The sequence below is a fragment of the Cyprinodon tularosa genome, unplaced genomic scaffold (assembly GCF_016077235.1).
Source record: "Cyprinodon tularosa strain WSP-4 unplaced genomic scaffold, ASM1607723v1 ctg32, whole genome shotgun sequence".
Taxonomy (NCBI): Eukaryota; Metazoa; Chordata; class Actinopteri; order Cyprinodontiformes; family Cyprinodontidae; genus Cyprinodon; species Cyprinodon tularosa.
The window spans coordinates 525,176-550,502 of record NW_024039030.1 but is presented as its reverse complement, the minus strand read 5'-3'; the positions used below and the strand labels follow the sequence as shown (position 1 = coordinate 550,502).

At 37.4% G+C, this 25,327-nt stretch overlaps 1 protein-coding gene across 36 annotated transcripts in view; it reads left to right on the top strand.

Annotated features, from left to right (window-relative positions):
- kcnma1a (potassium large conductance calcium-activated channel, subfamily M, alpha member 1a) overlaps positions 1–25,327 on the top strand; it is a 196,747-nt gene that overhangs the window by 30,274 nt on the left and 141,146 nt on the right. For all 36 annotated transcript variants that reach the window (XM_038292992.1, XM_038292995.1, XM_038293010.1 and 33 more), the window contains exon 2: positions 24,342–24,509. In XM_038292992.1, coding sequence (XP_038148920.1) covers positions 24,342–24,509 — 168 coding nt within the window. The remainder of the gene's footprint in view (positions 1–24,341; positions 24,510–25,327) is intronic.

Below are 25,327 nucleotides of genomic sequence, written 5' to 3'. Positions count from 1 at the left end.
TTGGTGTAAAAAGTGGAGAAAAGGGGATGGAATAAGGGGATGAGTGTGCGTATAATATTTGTCTTTAACGCAATTTACCTTGCTCAAAATAAATTATTTACATCTGCCCGTAATCCCTTTTGTGAAACCCCTTTAAAAGACTTATTCTGTCTTTCACTGATCCTGAAATCCAGCTAATTTCACACCTCTTTATCCAGTACATAGCAGCTGTCACATTTGGTGATGTGGGAAATACATTAGATGGGGAAGGATAAACTTTATCCCTAGGTTTTAAAGCTTTTTGCTTGCCTGTAGTTTGTTGTGTCACTTTTCTGTTTTAACTTGGGTTGTTTTAGGCCTTGATAGGCTGAATTTTTCACCCCCTCAAATAAAGTTAGCAGAACTTAATTTGGGTCAATCTCTACATAATTATGTTAAGCACATATAGTAGAACCATTGTATTTTAGAATCATGCCCTCATGAACTTATACTTCCAGGTAAAATCCTTTTACTGCTGCATTGCAGAGACAAATACCAGCAGTATTTTTCTTGTTCTTTCTATGGATTTTGATTAAAAGGGCTCTTTCAAATGTTTAGTGTAAATAAGTGTAAATAACAAACACTACAGTAAAGATTCGGCGTCTGGTCCTTATTTTTCTACTAAAGCCAAGTAGAATAGTAACTGATTGTATCTAGATCTTGTGCCGATGGCTTAAATTAGCTTTAGTGTTGTTTTTTCTTTTGAAATTCTCAAATAATTGTGAGGTAGTCACTGATCCAAGAATTGTTACTTTGTTTTTTGAATTGCTATCCATTTCTGAGAGCTGTTCAGTATACTCAAGTTAAATTATACCCATGATCTATTATCCTGAATTAATTCATTAATAATAGTTCATATGAAATACTAGACTTTTTTTTATTTTCTTTAGTCCAGCTGTTTTTAATGTTCTTTTTTGTTTTGCATTTTTTATTTCTTTTTTTCCTACTTGCTTTGATTCTGTTTTATTTTCCTATATTTTAATCATGTAAAGCACTTTGCATTGTCTTTGTACTGAATTGTGCTATACAAATAAATTTACCTTGCCTTGCCTAGACCTAGATTAAATTAACTTTTATATAACTAACACACAATTTAAGCAGTTTATTGGTTTCTTTTATATTTGAGATGAAAAATCTAACTTAAATACTAGATCATACCCTTCCAGATTGCCTAATTTTCATAAAAAGAGTTACTGTTTCCAAAGCAATGTGTTTTTAAGAAGCTTGCAAAAAGGCTAAATGGTAAATGGGCTTAACATATACATATTTAACATATTTTTCTAGTCATACAGGCTTTTTAAGCTGCTTTAAACTGACCCACATCCACTCATTTGCACAAACAAACATGCATTCAACCATAAAGCAATACACAGATTGGTGGACAACTTTGGTTAAAGTCCTGCCAATGAGCCACAGTCACCGCATGTTCTATAAGATGTGTTTTTATTCTGTAGTTGCAAAATTTGATGTCCACTTCTCTTTAAAATTCAGAATATAAATGTTTAGTAATGCTTCTTTACGTATAAAAAAATAACTGTTTATATGATAAAGGGTTCATAAGTTTTTCTCAAATAGTTGTGTGGTTTTTGAGGCTTTTATTTTAGTCATGCAAAATTAAGATGGCTCAGAATGTAAAGGCTATTCAGCCCTGAACTAAACATTTTTTTTAAGCTTTTTGTTTGGTAATTGTAAGCTGGTATATTTATATATCTGTCCATGATTCCTTATTCAAGGTGGTGTAGTTGTTTTAAAGGATGTTTTATTATATAAAACGGTTTGATAATCTTTAGGTTTGTATCAAGCGGTAACCCCAGAGCAGATACTAACTTAAGCGCCATGGCTAAGTGTAGCCAACAGGTTAATTTTCAGAGTTTACAAACATTTTCTTTCATCTAACGAGAACAATACTCCTTCTCAGATAAGATGCACATATCAGCATAAAGCACATGCCTTCATATCTGGACTACATCAGATTAGATCACATGCGTACGAATAGATACATTTTCATGAGCCAGACTAAGCATTATTGAGTAATAAAGTGGTATTTTAATTTTGTGAGATCTTGTCACACTCCATTCTTTTTTTAGCATTGCTAACTCATTGAGAAATACCAACACAGCAACATCCAAAGATCCTGTTCTTCTTGCAATAAAACTGCCAGACAGATCTTTCACGCGCTGTAATTATCCTTCATGATTGCATGCCTTTGCAGCCCTTTATAAATATTTACTATGCTTGAGAACAAAAGTGCAAACCAACTGGTTTGTTCATTGAGAATATTTTTGATATTTTCATAAGCTTATTGTTAACACACTTGTTGATCAGCTGTATTATTTATTTTCACATTATTCAGTGTTTTTTTTCCAAACTGTCTAAATGCTATGTGAGGAATCAGCCGAAAAATGTCAAGTTGTCCTTCTAAGACTTAATAAAAGTGGAATCCATTGTATCGTGCTCACAAATTAACATAGAGGTTTTCTGTATATGATTAAATGAAGGTCTGCCACAAACTCTACTATATAAATATCTACTATTTATATCTGCTTTCCAATAACTCAGGATCTAAAAGCTGTGATGTTTCTATCTGAGCTCTGAAAGCTGTATTGTAACAAAATATGATCATGTTAAGGCATGATATGATCTATTGCATTCTGCTACTATTTCAGCACAGCCTATTCGCTGTCATTGACATTTCCTTGAGACTTGGCTGCTGTTGGTGACATTAGACCAATGCGGAAGAGTGTGTCTTGTAAAGCCTGGGCCATGAAGATTAAATGTTCACCAAGGTTGCACTTGGACTATTTTTCACCACCTGACAAGCTAAATATGACATGATGATATTTTGTCACCTGCATTATTAGAACACTTTTCCTTTGCAAAGTGTTGCACCTCTGATCAGGATGTATGGATAACCTTGACATTTTCCATTAGGATTAATTCTTACTATTAACAGGGAGACATACATCATGAAATGGTGTAGTGCATACTTGGAGAACTATTTTAAAAATTTTGAATTTTGTTTATTTTATAATATTTTCTCTCTTTTATAGTGAGATTCTATGAATCTTTATTTGACCTTTGGCAGTTTATGTTTAGAAAATGATAGATACACCAAAAAGCACAAGATATTGCATGATTTTAGGTCCACAAGAATGTGACAAAATTTCTCCCTTTGGGAAAAACTAATCAAAGCCATTTTTTGTTTCTAGTAAGAGAGGAAAGATGTCACTTTTCACAAATTGAAACTAAACAGCATATAATAATCCAGTCCAAGTTTTACTCATCTACAGTATATCTTATGTTTGTAATGCATCATGGTCCTAGAGGCAAACTACATAGACAATTCTTAAATACTTTGTTTTAATAAATACAACATAGGTTTCACAACTCTTATTTTTTAAAGAAAAAAGGTGTTCTGTGTAGAATTATCCAGTTCAGGTTTGCTTAAAAATAGTCCTTTGGTTTAATACAGATAGGAAGGTTAATAGTAAGCTTAGAATAGCATAGCAAGCCATTAACAATAACAATACAACAGAAACGTTATTCTGCAGCACCACATTTATTTAAATAAAAAACAACAGCTCTAACTCTAAATAGCTCAGTAAGTAAAAAGTTTTTTGGTGAGGCTATTCAGTTTGGACTGAATTTTTGAATTACCGTACCTTAAAGTCACTCCACTTGACTGATTTGAGTAGCCAAAGTATTCTTTAAGATTGCATTTAATTGAAACAATAATAGACCTCTAGATGTTAAAGGTATACGGAACGATCTTTTATTTCTGGGTGGATCATCTGAATAACCATCCTCCTAATTTTAAATCTTTCAGAGACAACTGAGCTATGAGAACATCAACATTTAAACACAGCGTGCACAAGAAGAAATGGGCTTGTGCATGCTCTCACAGGCGTTTAATAGGAGTGGGTACAGGGTTGTGCATGTGCATTTTTTTTTTAAAGTGGGAGGGCTTTTCAAAAATTCACTAAAATCCTCCACTATACCTTTAACAAGATTACATAAATTGGATGACTCAGATTTTAAACTTAAAGTCGCAGGGAAGTTATATTGAAATTTCAATTCATTCTGGCTTAAACATGTATATAAATGTACTCTTGATCAGACCATATTGTCCCAAAAGTGAGAAAATTTCTATTTAAAAATCCTGTCTTAAAATCTGGGTTTTTCTTTCTGTTGTTTTATGTAGGCCAGTTAATTATACGTCAGCTTGTACACCTAAATTCAGCCAATCATGTATCATAGGTAATCTGTCAATCAAATTTTTTCGGTCATAGCATCTTGATTCATATGTCTCAGCTAATATAGGCAACTGTTGAAATAAGAAATAACAATCATTTACTTTAGCATTGAGTTCCGTCCCAGTGTACACGGGGAAGGATGTCTGTGTCTTCAGCAGGTGTAGAGCTAACAGAACTGGCAGCGTTGCGAGGCAAGGGCTCAAACATGGACGGCCTTCGACACCAAACCAAGCTTCTGCCGCCTTGGCGTCCTCTTCCACAACAACTTCGTCCCCGCTTACTCCTTTAAATAAACAATGTATAACGGAGAAGACTCATCCTTTTGCATGTTTCCGCTGTCCGTAGCGTTCCTTGACAGTGCTGTGGCTAAGTGCTACTTGATCCCAATGTAATTTCCCAATTGCTTCCGAGACCCACCCACAAACAAACGTTCTTGCAACCCTTCCTCCACAGCAATCCTTGATAATCGACAATTGATTGTGATTGATAATCGACCAATCACATTCACTTTATTTACACGTGTGAAGTCAGGCACCACTCGGGGGAAATCGGAACTGCAATCGTTGGAACAACCAAATTAAAACAAAAAATAAAATCAGGTGATGGCAACTCCAGCATTATGTGCAGGAAAAAGACTAAGTTAATCTCTCTTATTATCAAGTTTCCTTTTAGAAAGCAAATGCTGTAATTTTAGACCCGATCACTTCAGGATACAATTCAGGATAACGAGATTGGGTGAAGTACAATGCTCTGCAATTTTTTATTTTTTTTTTAAATAAATTAACTCTTATTTATTTTGGTCTGATAAAATAGAATAGATTTTAAGAGCCCTGGAGCTGTGATTTCATCATAGGATTATTAACTGGATAAAAAAATAGGCAACATCATCTGATTAAAAGACCTACTACAGCTGCTACTACAATAATAGTTTCATATTGGGCACAGAGGATTGTTAACAGGGAGTCATATCTAGCTAAATTAACATCTACCTGAGCTGCAGATATTGCAGGTTAGTTTTTACAAAAACATCCAGTTACTGTATGTTAAAACTGAAATAGGGACGTAAAAAAACTTGTTTTAAATGTGACAAACACTGAACCCATGTATGGTTTACAGCTGCAACGTGAATTAACTTCCTTTTATATATATTTTATAGATTTTTTTTCTAATATATTTCTTGAAATAATTAACAATTAGAATGTGACACTTAAAAAGTCCCAGATGTTTCTCTGCTTTTTCCCCAACTTGACACTTTTCCTCCTCTTCTACACTGCTCCTGTCCCTCCATACTAGAACCTCCCCTCCTCCTTCACCACCTCCTCCTCTGAGCCTCCCCACCCACACGCTGCGTCTCAAACACCTACCGTCTGCCCGCCAGGTCTTTGTTGCTAGGCGACAAGCAGTGAGCTCTGGACTGTTCTTGAGAGAGTGAGAGAGACGTTTGTCCATCATGATCTCATCGTTTTGCGGTGCCATTTACACGTAGACCTTTCTCTTTAGAGTTAGAAATCTGTTCAGAGGGGGAAAAAAAAGAATGGAAGAGTTCTTACTATCAATATTAGCTGTCTATTCTTATTTTATAGACTAAATAACACTATATCCTATTCTTATTTTTTCTGTCATGTGTCCATTAGCTGCTCAGGAAAATCAACCTGATATTTTTTTGACCCAAAAATAAAAGATGGTGCTTCTTGCAAAATAGAGAATGCATATGAAGCAGGTCAAAAATGCACTGGAATAATATTGCCATCCGTCTTTCCGCTTTAATCTGAATTAGCCTGAAAACATCCTTTTACAATCATCGTGTCCACTGCTTCTTCTTTTTTTTTTTTTTTTGTATCCAGGCTACAAAAATTCCTGTTGCTTCACTCCTCTTGATTAGTCCCTTAGGCCTTTTACGACTTTTATTCTGATAAATGGGCCTGGTACAAAGAGCTAAAACACATTTACAACAATATTGATTAACAGTGGCCATTAGCTAGTGAAGTTGAAGGAGGACTTTTGTACATACTGAGCCTTATGATGGTATCCAAGAGCCGGCTAAATGATAGTTCAAACGCAGAGGATTGACGATGTAGATATTCTTACTCCTGCAAATTAAAGAGCAACAATCAGGGTTACAGAGGACTAAGGAGATATGGTAACTTGAAAATGTGTTGAATATCACCTTAACACTTGACATTGTTACAGCCACAAGCATATTTTTTTGTATTTATGGAAAGGACAAAAAATATAGCATAGTTATGTGTTTCTATCTAGAATCTAAAAACTGTTAAAAATGTGCTTGTATTAATGCCCCTTTTACTCTTATTTGCCAAAATTACAATTCTGTAAACTCTGCAGCCTTTAGATGTCACCTAAAAATTAAATATTTTAAGTTCCGTAAAAGTTTCAGCTCTTAAATTAAGCTGTTCCATCTGCCAGGAGATTTCGGTCAAGCAGCACCAGACCATACCACCACAAAAACAGCTTCTACCTACCTGCTAGCAGTCTTATAAACAAGGCCTGGGTCCTCTACTGACCCTTCTTCTCATTCGTGTATAAAACATCAAACAGTTTAAAAAGCACATATATGCATGATATTTAATCTGATATCTTTTGACTGTTGTTTGATAACTGCCATGATGCTGTTCTGTAACTACTCAAATTTGTATTTTTCAAAATATTATAATTCCCCAATTTATTTTCTGCAACTGCATGTTTACTATGTGTAGACCTGGTGCCAAAATAAGTTCCTTGTATGTCTAAAACACTATTTAGAAATGTTTTGATTCTGATTAGCAAACAACAAAGTAATGAAAAAAAATGAAACACTGTAGATATGTGGAGGAGCTACCGCTACAGCCATTGTTATTGGGCCATAGTTGTACGCTCTGGTCAGAGGTGCTCTGTGAGCAAATCATGGCACCTCCTAAAAGAATCAGGAATAAAATAAATGCAGTGCAGTCCTATTAAAAAAACTGTTAAAAGCAGCAAAAGAAATGACAATTTCATAGAGGCCTAAATCAAATTATGTGTCATGACTTAAAAATGGCAACACATACATGCCCTCCATCCAACTGGACTGTTTCCTTAAGATCATGTCATTTACGTTGGTCTATTGCTAGAATAACAGTAAAATACACTCAAGTCTGAGGTTTTAATATAGCAAATTATAAAAAGGTTCAAGAAAGACATGTTTCTGTGTGACAATCCCTTTGTTGTACAAATACAGTCACACAAGGTTTCATGTGTCCGAACCACTGATGTGTCCTTGGGTTTGAACGTTGCTGCAGTGATGAAATGCCCACTGTTTAGACAGCAGAGGAGAGCTGATTCAGTTTTCATATCATCCCATGTGAAAGCTGTTGCCAACTCTCTGCTTAACTCACTCTGACAGTGCTTATTTAACGTTTGTGCTGAATTTTGGCGTTGTTTATTAGAGCTCGGCGACACAGCCCACATGAAGCCTGCAAGGGTCAAACTGCTGACTCCGGGGAGGTGGTTCTCTTCACCTCTACCCGCACATGTCATTCCCAAAACATTTCTGCATCACCAGGAAATGCCTCCCTCGACCTCTGGGCAAAAAGCAATTGGGCCATACTTTTTGTCAGCTTCTTAAATCTCAAACCTGTTCTGGCTGCAGCTCCCTAACAGGAACAGACAGATCACAGCACAAACTGGAGCCAATGCTTATCTCACACTGAACGCAAACAAACAAGGTTGGGCTCGGACACAACAAAGCTCTTCTGAGATGTGTGTGTGGCCTCTTTTTGGATAGACTCCTCTGTTGAGAATACTTTGAATCAGGAGCGTTGAGCATCAATGCTGTCGGAACTGGAGACAACGCCTCAGTCCTGACCAGCAGCCCAGTTTACACTCGACAGCACATGGAAGCTTAATGTTGCTCAAATACAGTCCAGTGTTCCATCAAAGCCAGTGACCTTTCTTTTATATGCACTGATTGGTTTGTTGTTCTGCCATCTTGTGTAATAAGACTGATCTCTGGAAGCTCTGAAACATAGAGACAAATTTGCTACAAGGTTTTATGTGAGACTCCAGCTTCCCCTAATATATCTTGTTAGCTAAGGTCAAAGTCTTGTCTATCTGGGGTTACGATACAGAAATGCAACATTTCCTGTGGACCATGCTGGAGGGCTGTGCTGGGGAGTGATGGAGCACTGGCTAGGATGATCCGCGGGGTGTTTCCTCTGCAGAACTGCAGGGTTAAAGCATGCAAATTCTCTATGAAGGAAGCTGATTTTGTTTCCCCAGTAGTAGGCCTGAGATCTAAATTTAAAATGATTATTTAGGCCTAGAGTTAGAAAACCATTTGCACTTCCATTTGTTAGCCTCTAAGCTGTTTTCAAATCAAGGGCAAGTCTCTGAATCATTAGACACAGATGACTGCCTTTTTAGCAGCCTTGAACTAGCACATTATTTCTATCAACCTCTAAATGTAAAAGAAATGAACACCAAATTGACGCATTTGAAAAAAAAGGCCTGATTTTTTTTTTTTTTTTTTTTTTAGAATCAACATTTACCCTCAACAATGATTGGTATTTAAATGCACAAGGCTATTGCTGCTACTCTACATCAAATTATAAGGCTTAAGCTGGTGTGGACAAATTTATATAGGTACAAGTGGCTGAAAGATATGACAGCAATATTACCTTTTTGGAAGATGAAGGTAATGAAAGCTGTCTCTCAAGCAAAGAGAATGTAATCTCCTTGGTCTTTCCTGGCTTCTCTTAATCCTGTCAAGTGAAGTGAAGTGGAGAAGGGAGAATGGGTGCAAGCAAGAGAAAATGCTGAAGAACCAAACAGACAGTGGAGGTGTAATAAGGAAAGAGAGATTGGAATAATTATGAACTGGATTAATTAGGGATTTTTGCTTATACAGTGCTCGACATTTATTAACCTCAAAGATTTTTTAAAAGCCGAGCCCTTAAAATAGCAGGTACCTATTATTATTATTATTATTATTATTATTATTATTATTATAGAGAAACAGTAAAATTTGTTTAAAAATATTCTTTGCTCATGCAGTTTGTATGCATTTATTCCCACATAAAATAACAGTGGTTTAGTGTAGAAATTCCACTAATACACAGAGACATTTGTCATGCTAACTGTGTAATATGTATACTACATTACTCAAATTAGGAGTGCACAATATCCTCCTGAGACCCGGCCCATTCATTCATGTCCATTATAGTGGACATTTTTTCCACCGGGATCTCCCTTAAGTATCTGGAGTTACCCTATCAAGCCCTATAGTGTTTTGTAGAGGACATCCTGGGCTTTCCAGTGATGTGTCATGTGATAGGTTGGCATGCTGGGAACTTTACTTTTTTTCTCTCACAAGATGGCAGCCATACCAACAACCACATTTTATGGAAAGAGGAGAGGTAAGTCAAATATTCCTTATCTATTGCTGTTTTTACCATGATAATTATATATATTCTTGTTAATTAATGTGTCATCAACAATATTATTAAATCTGAAAACACTTTAATTATTTATGTTTTGAAATAACAGTCATTTAATGAATGTCAACTGTAGTGGACACCGGGACCATTTTAATGTATTTAATGACTGCACATTGTTGTAGGAGACAGAAGCGAAGCAGAGAGGATTCTGTACCGGATGATAGAGGGAGATTCAGATTTGGAGCTGTCAGATGAGGAAAAGGATGAGAATGAGTATCAGCCTGTAATAGGGGAAGATAGTGACGAAGAAGGAGAGGAAGAAAATACAGGAGAATCTGAGGAGACAGAGTCAGAGACAGAGAGGGAGCCGGAAAGTCGTCGTCCTCTGTGGGCCAGGACAAACTTGTATGTTTTATTTAGTTACAGGCTAATGTAATCAATTTTATTATCATGTTTCTGTAGATTATTGTAGAATTTGTAGCCTAAATAAATGCTTGTGAGATTGGTTAATATTACATCCATGACACTGAAATTATGGCACTAAGCAAAATTGATGTGTAAAAAAAAATGTAGTGTTTTTATTAACTTTATTTCTTTCTCATCGCATTATAATAGATTCACACCCGTGCTACCTGGGCTTCCTGACTATCACAATGACCCTAAAATCCGTGAATACTGGAGTCCAATACAGTACTTTTCACAGTACATTGATGACAAAATCTTTGAAGATCTGGCAGCCTTTACAAATCAAAGACAGCTGCAAACAACAGGAGTGTCACTGAATACTACTGGCCAAGAAATCAAAATTTTCATTGGCATATCAGTCCACATGGCCTGCCTTGGCTATCCCAGAGTGAAAATGTTTTGGGCTAGAAAAACCAAAGTACCAGTCATTAGCAAGAAGATGACAAGGGACAGGTTCTACAAGCTAAGAAGTTCACTTAAGATTGTCAATGACCTGGATGTGAGTGAAGAGACAAAGAAGTCAGACATTCTTTGGAGAGTCAGACCATTGCTTGACCGTGTGAGGCAAGGTTGTCTCAGCCTTCCAAGGAGTGATAAAGTGTGCATTGATGAGCAAATCATCCCATTCACAGGCCGTTGCCCAGTCAGGCAGTATGTGCCAGGAAAGCCAAACCCTACTGGCCTGAAGGTCTTTGTACTTGCCTCTCCAAATGGTCTCATCCTTGATTTTGAGGTTTATCAGGGCAAGAACACATTCATGGGGCAAAGACTGGGAGTTGGAGCTGCAGCGGTCTTGCGAATGGTCGCGTCTGTTCCTCCAGGAACTTATGTGTTCTTTGATCGATACTTCACAACAATCGATCTCATGGACGCTTTGCTGTCAAAGGGTCTTCCAGCAACTGGAACTATTATGAAGAACAGAATTCCAAAGACATGCCAGCTACCAGCAGATAAACAGCTGAGAAAGGAAGGGAGAGGGGCTTCAGTGATGTTGGTCAGGAGGGAGCCAGAGCTGGCACTGACAAAATGGTTCGATAATAAACCAGTTCTGATGGCCTCCACTGTCTATGGCAGAGATCCAGAGGATATCTGTAGCAGATGGTCCAACAAAGACAAACATCATGTCCAGGTGAAACGGCCAGCAGTAATCAGAGAATATAATGACAACATGGGTGGCGTAGACCTTTGTGACCGAATGCTGAGCTTCTACCGCATGTCTACCAGGACGAAGAAGTGGACATCACGTGTGATGACGCATTTCTTTGATGTTGCCATCACAAATGCTTGGATTCAGTACAAGTCTGACAGTATAGCGCTGAATCGACCACCTAAAAACACAGAGCAGTACCTGGACTTCAAACTGCACCTGGCTGAAGAGCTGATGGATAGTCCAGCATTTCATGACAGCAGTGAAGACAGTGAGGATGAGTATCAGCCACCAACCAAAACAAGGATTCCACAACCAGAGCCATCTGTACGCAGAGTAGGAGCTAGACACATGCCAGAGATGATGGACATAAAGCATGCGGAAAGATGCAGGAACAAGGGCTGCAATGGCAAGACATACATGAGGTGCACCAAATGCAAGATGTTTCTCTGCATAACAAAAAAGAAAAGATGCTTCCAGGATTATCACAGCTAAAAAATCCAGTGGAAGATGAAATACAGAACTGCTTAGTTCTACTGTATGTCTTATAGTTTATTGTCGAACTAAATACATGTATTTTTGCTGTTGCAAACAACAAACAGAAGAATTTTACAGAATTGTATCTGATTTTATCAAATGTCAAAGTTCTTAGTTAAATATCACTTTCAAGACATATTTTTGTTTTATTTCTTTATTTTGTTAAGCCTGTTCTATTTTCCCATGAAAATCGTCCTGTTGTCCTCCACAGTGGACATGCAATAAAATTAAAATTAAAAATATATTTTAAAAAATCAAAATTGTAATGTGTTTTTTTAGGTCCAAATACATGGGAAATCACACAGAAAAAGAAATTGTAAAACATTTTTTTCCTTCGGTTCTCAGGAGGATATATTAAGGTTTAAAAGAAAAAGGTATCATCATTACACTTTTGGCACATTTACAATTTCTAACTATTATAAGGTCTGTAGTAGATAGCAGTTCATTAGATTCTAAGTGCCATGAATTTACCCTCTGCATAGTAGAAAATACTTTTGGCCAATTTAATGCTTTATCACTGTAGTGGATTCCCTCACCTTTTAGTGCCATGCTTAGTTCAGGTATTGTGATGATAACTGAATGGTTGAAGGGAGTGAGAAAAATGTCGGATTACCACAGAGAATTTCACAAAAATTTCACAATAATAAGTGCTTTCTTTATATCATATATGGTAACGGAAGATGTCAGTGTGGATCTGAGACACATCTAGAGGTTAAGGTTATCATGAAAGCTGTAAGAAAAGAAACAAACCACTCTTTACACATCAAAATCTAATTTAAGTGCTACAGAGCTGTTTGCAGCATATTCTCAGTTGCACCTCACTAAGTTTTTTTTTTCCAGAAACTTTCGGCCTAATCTTTAGACGGTTTGCATGTCTTTAGAAAGTGCAAACATATTTTCAATTCACTGAATGGAGTGTGAAAATGTTTATCTGGGCACTGCCTTCATCAATATGCAGATCATATTATAATGACCAAACCATACACCATACATGTGTGTGGGTGGGGGATGTGTATGCATTTACCACATGCAAAAATATTTTCCAAATCCAAAATTCAACTGAGGTTACAGTTTTTGTCTTTTTTAATCCTCCTCAAAGTCAGGTGCAAACTGACGCAAAAATATCTGTGGTTATTGTTTCCACGATGGAGGCATTGGTACAAGGAAAAACAACGGGATGAGATTCTATGCTCATGTAAACATATCTTGACCTTCAAATAGTAATAGAATCATATTTATAAAGAAAATATGTAACTTTAAATCATTTTTTATATTATAGATGTAAAATAAAAAAAGCCTGCAAAGAGACATTATTTTATATTTAAGTTTAGATATTTTATCATTTTTTTACTTTCATTTGTAAAAATTTGAGATGTGCTAGGATATAAAAAGGTAATTATTACCTCCAATATAACCTCCAGCTATATGGCTTAGTAGAACGATGTCTCTACGATGACTCTAAACTGCTAGGAGAAAAGCTCTTTTTTATGGGCGGAACCAAACTGGTTTGCTTATCTTGAAATTTGCGCAGCAATCTTTGTATGTCTCCCGCAACACGTGTACCTACACATGCTTAAAAATTGCTCATGGAGTTTAGTGCCCTCTATGTGGAATCTTTGAAGATCAGGCCTCTTAGGGCCGGATTTATCAAGATCCAATTTTGCATGCAGTAATTTGCGCTCGCAAACTGGAATTTTGCGCGAGGGGCTGAACCATGGTTTGCGGGTGATTTAACAAGAGCGATTGCGTAACTGGTGGCAGGTGCAAAACTGTTGGAGACGCCCTATTTAAATGATGGTTTTGCGCGTTTTGTGGTTTGCGGCATGGCGAGTTTGGACAGCAGAAAGAGCAAAAGGAAATTCGACCCCATGGAAATGGAGGTGTTGGTGGATGAAGCCAACAAACATTTAAGTGAGCTACAGCAAATAAGTGTGACTGTCACACAGAGGAACGCTATATGTGAACAAATCTGTAATAAAGTAAACGCTGTCGGTGAAACCTTGCGAACAGTGGATGAAGTAAAAAGAAGATACCAGGATATTAGAAGGCGAACCAAAGAAAAACTGGCATATAACAAAACATCTGCGAACAAAACAGGAGGGGGCACAGTAGATAGGATGCTTCTGACCAGCATTGAGGAACAAGTACAGCTGACGCTCTGTGAGGAGCAAATCACTGGAATTGCAGCTTCAAAATGGCAATGCTGGATAAACGATATGTTTTGATGATCGTTTCCTCGTTCATTCCAAAAATATTCACACAAAGTGAAAAAATGCGTTCTCTGCGTCTCCTTGCTTCATTTCGATGTCTCCTTCTTGCGACAATAACCGCTGCCATGTGTGCACAATTACGCATACAGACCATTTGCACCTTCTTTTGAAACGTGTTAAATATAGAGTCAGATACCGTTAGCAAAATTTCTTTCAGGTTTAATAAATCACTTTGCGAGTGCTAAATTAATATATTTACATGTTCTCCTCCCACAAGACGCACTTTTGCGTGTAAACGCCCCATATTGCATATTCATAGCAGAAAAAGTACTAAATGAATAAGAGGCGCTATTTAGCACGTTTTAAAGACCAAATCCTTTTAGCACGCTGTTGATAGATCAGTTTGTACATTTTTTAGCGTGCTCAGTGAAATAGCTCACATTTTTATACACGCAAACCTTTGATAGATCCGGCCCTAAGTCTCTTAACTAAAGCCAAACGGCTAGTGCCAATCACCAGCAGTATATGGGTTAAAGACTGGGTCAACCTGGACTGGTCGCCAGTCCATCACAAAGATGCAAAAAGATAAAAACAAATGTAATTTAGAATCACCACCTTAACATAATAGTTATGTTTTAGGACAGTGGAATGAAGCCAGAGTAACCAGAGAGAACCCACCCATGCACAAAGAGAACATGCAAACTTCATGCAAAACAACCCAGGCAGGAACTGGGAGGCCATAATGTTGCATACGATCCCATCTGTTCACTTGTAGTACTGAAGGACTAGTTAGTCATTAATATTTTATACAAAGACAGTAGGATCATGCAGCCCAGATCAATTAATGAGGTTCATATTTTGCACAGTTCAAGGAGCAACTGGTGGCTCGCCTTTAAAACCTCCCAATCTGAAGAATAGGTAAGTATTTATTGGTATTGGTAGGTTCACTTTCAGTTTACTAATACATTAATTAGAACCACTCTTATTATAAATGTATTTGACTTCAAACTTTTAGAGCTGTTGTGATTACCTGACTTGGCACGTTTTTATGTTTGATTTAAAATCTTCTCTCCACTACACTAATCCTCAAACCTTTGGACTCCCATTTATATTGGGATGTTGCTCTTTATAGAGCACTGTCATTGATCAGTGCAGGTTAGACAGCAGGGAGCCAATTAGGGCGAGGGCTTCAATCCTTGTAGTTTTCCGCTTGTGGAAAACACCTCAACGGCCTGTTGTGCACGAGGTAATGGGGCCTTGACTTCAGCTGCTTTGTTTGTTATTCTCTGAGTCACTTATTGACAGAGAGAGACAAGCCGTCCTTCTCTCTGTATTCAGGAGGAAAGCTCATTAAGGTGTTCTGAGGGCAATTGGGGATCAAGGTAAGACAGGCAACTGCTTGATAGGGTTGTTTTGTTGCTGTGTGAGGAGCTACTTCACAGATTCAGTGACAACTGGTATTTGTTAACAAGTTCTAGAACACAAATAGGTTATTAAATAAAGATACACAGAAAATCACTTTTTGTCTTTAATGATTAAAGCATTCAACCTCTTAGCTCATGCATGGATATATAGACTATATACCAGACAACAGGTGTAAATTATTGGCAATTAGCAAGACACACTCAATAAAGGAGTGGTTCTGAAGGTGGGGACTAGAGACCACTTTCCTTTGAAAGTGATCTTTTGGTCACTTTTGAATGTTGGTGGCACTTTCATACACATGGTAGCATGAGACAGACACTTCAACCCTCACAAGTAGCCCGGGTATTGCAGATCATTAAGGAGGACACATCAATGCAAGCTGTGGCAAGAAGGTTTGCTGTGTCTGTCAGCGTAGTGTCCAGAGGCTGGAGGCGCTACCAGGAGACGTGGACTGCTAACTCCTCCTTTGTCCAAGGAGGAACAGTAGGAGCACTGCCAGGGCCCTTCAAAATGACCTCCACCAGGACAATTGTGAATTTGTCTGCATAGTCGGTTAGAAACCGACTACATGAGGGTGATGAGGCCTGACACCAAGCAGGAGGCTTAGCATTGGCCAAAGAACACCAGTATTGGCAAGTTCGCCACCGACACACTGTGCTCTTCACAGATGAAAGCAGGTTCACACTGAGCATGTGACAGATGTGACAGAGTCTGCACACACTGTGGCGAGCGATCTGCTGCCTGCAACATCCTTCAGCAGGACCTGTTTGGGAGTGGGTCAGTAATGGTATGAGTTGGCATTTCTTTGGAGGGCTGCACAGCCCTCCATGTGCTTGTCAGATGTAGCATGACTGCCAGTAGGTACCGAAATGAGATCCTCAGACCCCTTGTGAGACCATATGTTGCTGTGTTTGTCCCTGGATTCCTACTAATTCAGGACAATACTAGACCTCATGTGACTGGAGTTTGTCAGCAGTTCCTGCAAGATGAAGGCATTGAAGCTATGGACTGTCTGCCCATTCTCCAGATGTGAATCTGACTCAGCCCATCTGGGACATTATGTCTCTTTCCATCCACCAATGTCACGTTGCACCAAAGACAGTCCAGGAGAGTCCCGGTCTGTAAGTAGATCCCGTCACCTCATTAGGAGCATGCCCAGGCATTGCAGGGAGGTCAGACAAGCGCTAGGAGGCCAGACACAATACTGAGCAATTTATATCCTTATTTTTGAAGCTTGAAATGTGCCAAAAGGTTAAATGTTCAAGGGGGCAAATACTTTCGCAAGGCACTGTATGTCAACTAATAATTTCTAAATAAGACTGGCTGCATTCCCACTGCAGGGAAATACGACCCATGTCACTTATTTTCATTGCAGTGTGAGTGGCTCTATTCTGATCTTTTTATCCTCAAAAAATTCAGATGTGCCACTTCTACATGTGTTTTTTAAGTCAGATACATATAGGATATTTTTCAAAGCCTCCCCTGTCTGATTGGTCATTTGAAGGGTTTAATTTTGAACAAATCGACTGACCACTTCTAGAAAGAATTACAGTCACCATCACTTCCATAAATAGTAAACTGCTGTATGACGTCTCCTTCTGTCATTTCCACAAGGCGCCTTACAGTAAACCATTTAATAGTAGCATGAAGGGCCACATCCCAAAAAAAAATTTTCAGCAACAAAAATCTGAATTGAATATACGACCTGCAGTATGAATAAAGCCTAATTTATTTAGTTTGGGTTTAATAAGTGCTCCAATAGTTACTTGTGTAATAGCCTACAAAAAAATAGTTTTCAGCAAAAAAAAGATTGTAGAATTATTTGGAATTATGGATAAACTTAAAAAGCTCTCAAAGAAAGCACAGACGTCTGCCAAGGCTCAGAGAGAAAATCATATCAGAACTCCAAGAGGTCACTTATGCCAAGGCATAATAAAGGATCCATGAAAAGAAAAAAACAGTAAAAAAAAACTGTTGGTTCCAAGTGGTGCTCAATTACTCACCAATGAAAATCTAATGTCCTTTTCATAATTTCTACTATTTAAATGTGTATGAACTCATAGACAACATTGAATTGGTACTCATCATACAGGGCCAACAGACTCTAGCACAACCAATGGGATTCTGCAGTGTAACCTGTTGTATCTTTTAGGGATGATTAATCAAACTGATGTTAATTAATTTATTTTTTGGTTGCAATACCCGTAATTATCATAACATATAAAACCAGACTTTCAAGCCTTTATTGTTTTTGGGCATTATTTACTGCCAATAGGTAGATAGCAGTCCAGTATTTCCTCTCTATGTATCTGTTACTGTACAGTAGTAGAAATTGATCTCCAGCCAATGCAGGGTTGCCTTAAGATACAGGGTTGCCTGTATCTTAAAAACTTGCATATATTCCACACATTACATGCAGACCTGCTATAAACTTCACGAGTGCTGTATCTTTTTTTATTTTAGCTATGACAGGATAATAATATTACATAATCCTATGATATGCTATGCCGAAACTGCACTGGCATTTGATGACATTTTACACATCTCACCACAGGATGACCTGCATGTTGCTGAGTACATGCAGCACAGTGCACTGGAGATACCGCTGAGAGTATCGTTACAGCCATCCGAGCCAACCTGGACCTAAGTGAAAAACTAATAACCCTCCCGCAGGGGCCGGCTGTGATAGATGTAACTCACTGACACCGTGCAAAATGGGATATGCATCAATAGTATATAAAATACATTTTTATTTTAATCAAGGAACTACTACATATGAAATGCTTTATGGCTCTGCCCAGAAGTGCATTCATGTATTAAGAAAGCCACGCACCAAAGATCTTGGATTGGTTCTTACACTGAGGGTACAGTTTTTCGATTCGCAGCCCAGTGTTACTATATGATGTTTGACATACAGCAATGTCACACAACATATTCTTATTTGTTGGAAATACTTGAAATCACATGATACCTGATGACAGGATGTATTATCAGTATTTCCTCTAAGTTATACAAACAAAAGGATTCTCAAATTTTTTTGTTAACATTTAATTGTGATAGTATTTTCTTGATGTTTCTTGAAAACAGGAGTTGTTATTGTATTTAAAACTTTACAAGAAAGCAGCACAATACCTTTATTTTTACATGAAAGTGTTTTTACACAGTTACCTTCTTTATGCAACATATATGCATAGTGTAAATAAATTTTGTATGATTTGTAGTTTATTAAAAAGAAGCTAATTTGTTGACAAAGTTCTGATTTGATTTTATAATAAAAGTGAGAAACACCAATTCAGAAAATACAGAACTGGGTATAAACTGAATATAAAATTGTAAATATTTGGATGGTTGGATAATTACATACGTATGTCATAGGTATATATTACAATGCAATGAAATTGTTCCATATTTTGACAAATAGATATAAAATAATATAGTTCTATAAAGATAAATGTATATTCTTTATGTTTGATCTATTCCGAAAGTTGATGCTTCTTATAAACATGGTAAAAACAGATTCTAGTAGAGCTGTTGAGCTCTGCAGCCATGTAATTTTAGGCTTTGACAACCAAATTTATCTGGTAAAATAAAAGAAATAATGGATTAGGGAGCAAATTTGACAAGTACTGCTTGACAGAAAAACGTATGTGCAAAAGGAACAGCATGTCAGAAATGCAACTCGAATGAGTTTGCTTTGCAAAAAACGAAACACTATAAAGACAAAACTTGTTTAACCACACTTGCATTAGGCAAGTATTTTACTAAAGTAAATGTAAACTATTTCCCTAAAATGCTGGGATTGTCTCTAATCAGCTTGGCCCCAGAAGAGGGCTCCTGCAGTGGAAATCCAAGTGGTTCATTGTTAAAAACCAACACTCATCTTCCCTGGATAAAATACAATTTTCTTCTGCATTTTTACCTGTTATGGGGGAATAATGTTTTCAAGAAATACATTAAGACCATCAATCTATCCATTTACTTCCTTCAGGGGCGGGCTGGGGCCAGTGCCTATCTCTGGTAGTCTATGGGCGAGAGGCAGGGTACACCCTGGACAGGTCACCTGTCTGCCGCAGCGCAACATAGAGACATGAAGACATGAACAACCATGAACACACCTAAGTACAATTTGAAGAAGCCAATAAACCTAATAGTCATGTTTTTGGACTATGGGAGGTAGCTGGGGTACCGGGAGACAGGGAGAACATGCAAACTTCATGCAGACAGTCCCAGGGCTGGGAATCGAAACCAGAACCTTCTTGTTTCATGAAACTGTGCCACCATGCAACCCTCTATTTTAAAAGCTTTTAAAATGATTGTTGTATAAATCTTATGATAAATGAATTACTGAGTCTATCACCTCTAAGCCTCTGTTTACCATTGGACCTAAAGAATCAAGAAAAACACTCAAACTTGTATCTGAAGCTGTACATCGTCACCATATGATGTTCTGTTTGTTGTTCTTTCTGGGATATTTCTAGAAAAAAATCTTACTGTCATATTTTTTTTACTTTTGTTATTTCCACCTTAGTACTACAATGAAATTTGATCACAGTGAACACTTTGTTAGATATGGAGATTTACTGATCTTCCTCTCATCCTCTGTGCATGAGTTTTGTTTGGTAATAGATTTATGTGGATGCTGTCCTGATCAGATGGATTACAGTGTGTGTAATCCTTATATCAGAGAAATGGGAGTCGGGACAAACATGAGTCACAGTAAAGTTCTCCTGAACATTCCTTTATTATTTAGCTTTGTCCTCTGCTTTGTTTTCAATTGCAGAGAAGGTGAAATGTGTGACTTTGAAATGATAGCATGTTGCTTAAACTATTTTACCTCATCATACTCTATGGATCTATAAACCTGACCTCTATGAGTAATAAATAAAGGCTTATGTCATATTGTGAATACATATATAAATACCCTCCCACTAAATTTTTTGCTGTCTGCAACCAAGGGACACAGAGGTAACAGTGGCGTGTTATGAGTCTTACTACATTCACGTCTCACAGGGTGAGCTTATAAATAGCCTCCCACACTGGAATAGAGTTTTCCTGAGTGATATAGTGGGAAGCCAGAAGAACAGCTGTGTTAATGCCAAGTTCTGTTACATCAGCTGGGTCAGATGGGCATGAACTCCTCTCTTTCCTTTTCTTTCAACCTCACCCGACATCTCTTTTGTTTTTGTCTGTCCCTTATTTTTTGTTCTTTCGGTAACTATCCTCCCTTTTCTCACTGTCATTTTTGCTATGTTTATCTGCCTATTAATGTGTTTGAGTTTTTCTCTCTTCAGCATTACATCTGCCGTCTTTGCATTATTGTTATGACGATTTATCCTCCTTGTCTTCTTGTCCTTGTCCTGTTGATTTCATTCAGTCACTTCCTTTCTGTCTTTGTTCTTGTGTCAAGGTTTTTTTTTTCTGTCCCTGTCTTGCAGATTATTAGCAGCCCTCCCCTGAGTATCTGTATAATTGGTGAAGTCCTAATATTAACAGTGCTCATCTGTGTTGTTATAAAAACGTTCCCTTGGTGTAGGAAGATGAACTAGTTAAAGTAGATTTAAAAGAGCAGGAGCTTTAGAGGTGTAAGAGCAAAATCGAATCAGATCATATGGATGTTAGGTCCTTTGGTCTCATAAAGAAATACATCATAAAGGTATTTCTTATTTGATTATGTTTCTGCTGAAATGTGCCAGTGAGTTAGGGGGTTCTGTTGTCAGTCAAAGAGGAATTGCTTTGTACCATCTGGGCTGGAAATTTAGCACTTCATTGACACCTTAGGGTTCTCTAGTCTGGTATGATTCAGTTACAACAGTGTTGATTACTTGTGGTAAAAACTCTATGTTTTTATGCGCTGTAGTAAACACTGAGAGCAGCTCTTTAAAAACTAAAGTAAGTCTGACACTTAAAGTTTACACCATCCCATCTCCTGCAGAGCATGTCAGGAGTATTTTTTCACGCAGCAGTGGGGTACGGTAAAGTTGTTTGCTTTGGTGGGAAGTCGGACATGCACAGCCTGCTACCTGCAGCTCATATTACAGCTTGCTGTGATGACTGGTTCGTACTCTATCACTCATGTAAAACAACCCACCACATGGCAGTAAGACATACACTTTGGTTACTTTTTATTTTATTATTTTTTTTAACTTTTTAGCCTAAAAGTATTCCTACACATGCCACTTCATGAATGAGCAACGAATCACAGTTAATAATATCACCTTCAAAAATATTTAAAAAGAAAAGAAAGAACAGAACATATTTTTTTTTCTGCAAAAATATCCTGTGATTGCGGCTGTTCCGCATCTCCCCCCACAGTTTGACATCACAGAGGTTTATTTATAGCTAGCAGATGGATTCTCCCATAGCAGTATGCTTCAATGCTTCTCCCCCCCAGCTTAGCCTACCGTGGATGACTCAAATGAACTGGAAGGAATAGGTTGTTTACATTATCTGCTCTGATCTGCAAAGACATCAGTTTGTGACTTCATCTATTATTCATGTTATCCAACATGCACATGTTACAAAATGTCCCAAAGAGATCTAGACCTGGATTTCACAAACTACATATGATTTATTCGTCTTAGTGGCGTGTACATGTAATGGTAGAATAAGATTGTCGGTGTCTTTTGCATAGAAAATGTCTATCATACCGTATAATGCACCCGTTCATCCCAGCACACCAGTACATAAAGAGTACATACCGCATGGCACAGGGTAAACGCATTCTTACAACCAAACTGATTTGTCCTGATTTAAACAAAATTAATGACCACCTTAATGTGATCTCTGATGTTAAAACCAATGCTTACCTAGTAGAACACCAAATTCCAATATCACTTTTGACAAAATAAGAAAAGGATTATTTCCAAGATGATTGAGCAAATATTCCAAGGAATGATGAGACAAAAGTGTTAAGTTTTGGAACGTGTTTGTTCATGTTATACATAGCAAGACCTAAAACTAACACTGCATTTTAAGGAGAATAATAGAGCATCCCAAACACAGTAAAACATTGGGCTGTGTTGTTTCATTGTGGATACTATTTTTGTCTTGTTTCTTATTGTTGAATCAGAAATACTGACCTTAATTGAGGCAAGTGATGCCTGGAAGACTTTAGAAGCTGTTGTTCTAAATTGTCCTTGTTTTCTAAAAATGTGTTGAATTGTGTTTTGCCTTGTAATCTGTTGAGATATTTTCTCTTTCAGATGATTCCATGTTCACAGAGGTCTGGTAGTATTGATAGTATAATTTGTATAAAAAGATGGCCTATTTAGATCTGGAAAAGCCTTGTGAATTTCTAACTCACTTTCAAAATATATTTTAAAAATAGATCGTGTTGGTTTTGATAGAGATTTTTATGAAGAAAATCATAATTTAAAAATTCACTTTCTAGCATTTTTTTAATGGTCTTACACATGTAACATAGGAGGGAATATGTAATATATGTAAAAATTCCAATTCTCTGCTCTGTATCTACTTGACAAAGAATCTAAAAATACATAATTAGATTTTTGAACCTATTCACATGCTCTATTCAGGAGCAATCATTAAGAATTTATTAAAATGTTTTTTGAGATATAAAGAAGTTTTTAATGCCTTGAATTTTTATGATTACTTTTAAACTTTTTTGATTTTTTAAGGCCATGCAGGAAACCCTTCACAAGTAACTAAATTATCCGCTGAGGCACAGTAAGGCCCTATGGCAAGAGCAGATAATGATCTGATGACTAAGTAGGGCTTTTTTAGGCCCAGTTTATTAGCATTGTTATGGGGTTGAAATGAAATTAGAAAAATGGCAGCTGTGTCCATGCCATGTCATTATCAAATGTAATCCAATTTGAAACAGCAAGCTCCTTGATATGGACAGAACTCCCTCATGGGCTCATGTGTAACTGCTTTATTCTTAAGCTCTGCAAAATTAGTAAATTTCCTGCATGTTAACAATAAGGGAGCACAGATAAAAAACTTACAGATTGGACAACTAGATGGCCCTCTCCTTGTTGGATCAATTTCTACAATGCTCTGGAGATTTTAGAGTAATAATGTATTTTCAAAATTCAATCTAAGCAAAGTTTTTTTTTTGGTTTAAGTCAGTATTTTTCTTTAGATTTAACACAAATGATGAATAAAAAGCTGTAGTCATTTCAATCTCTACACTTTGCTGCAGGAAAAATTTCCCTTTGATGGCTAATTGTCTGGTGTTACTCTTGTAAAAAATGTTTAAGAGTGACATGTGCATCCTAAGAGTATAACTCTCTGCATATATTGTCTATTTTTAGTGGATCAATGGGCTGCCTTTAGAGGGTAAAAAGTATTTTCAGTTTGAGGGATTTTCTTCATAGGTCCCCCTTTAGGCCTAGCCTTAGTTTTTAAGAATGTTGCATATTGTATGTACAAACCTCTAAGTATATTTTTATCTGTCCCTAATTGGGGGGATTCAGTGCTTCAGTGGCTTCAGATCACAAGAAAATCTACTCATTATTTTTTATTGCCAGGAGCAGAGAGAAACTGAATGCCCACTAGTGTCAAGTCAGGAGTGAGTGAATGGCTGGAGAGAACAGCTGCATGCAGTGACTCTGCCAAGCTTAGCATGTCAACAAAGTGCAATGCAACTCTGCTCACTCATTCGGAGGCAAGACAGAACGTTTAAATGCCTGCCTGACATTATGGACCGTTAATATGAAGAACCATCTGTGCAGCTCAACTAAAGCGAGATACATTCTGTCATTATTTAAAATCATACATGCATTTGGAAAAACATTGGCTAATGTATATAGCAGATGGGGGTCAATAGGTCATAATAATTATCCTTGCAGCATTTTTAAAACATTTTGATCACACTTTCATTTTATTTACTTCATTTTGTTCTTTCTTTAAGGAGGCTCAGAAGGTGAATAATCCTGCCAATAATCCGACAGCAGATAAGACGACTAAAGGTCCTGATGAGAAGGAGGAAGCACCAGCCAGCGAGGTGGGATGGATGACTTCGGTCAAAGACTGGGCCGGCGTCATGATCTCCGCTCAGACGCTCACTGGGAGGGTTCTGGTAGGTTTCTCTTCTTCAGCCTCCAAATCAACCATGCAGGTCCATTAGCATTTTTAGACACATTGTTTAGGATATTTTCCATGTAAAGTGGATCTTATGTTTATTGATCAAAATAAAACTCTCGTCAATAGTGGCATTTAGTTAGCCATTGTATGTTATTGAACATGGAAAACCCCACTGAGGCTGGACAATGCTCCGTCCTTGGTTGATCTGAGCTGTTTTGCAGTTTTGCATGCTGCAGCTCAAATATTTCTTTTAATTCTTATGGGTCACCCTGCAAGTGTGTATTAATGCATGTGTGAATTTAAGTGTGCTTTGTTGATATCCTGGTTATTTGGCTGAACTCTAGTTTGGTTTGTCACCTGGCCTTGGATGTTGATTTTTGGAGAAGCTCTCCCTTCCTACCTGTCTATCTAGTTTATTTTGTGGTTTGCATCTGTCCGCAATATGGCTGTGCGAAACGCATATTAATTTTAGGTGGTCAGAATTTGTAGTTTATAAAAAAGTTTATAACAGTTAGATTCAAACAAATATTATACACTCACCGGCCACTTTATTAGGTACACCTGTCCAACTGCTCATTAACACTTAATTTCTAAGCAGCCAATCACATGGCGGCAACTCAGTGCATTTAGGCATGTAGACATGGTCACGACAATCTCCTGCAGTTCAAACCGAGCATCAGTATGGGGAAGAAAGGTGATTTGAGTGACTTTGAACTTGGCATGATTGTTGGTACCGGAAGGGTTGGTCTGAGTATTTCAGAATCTGCTGATCTAATGGGGTTTTCACGCACAACCATCTCTAGGGTTTACAGA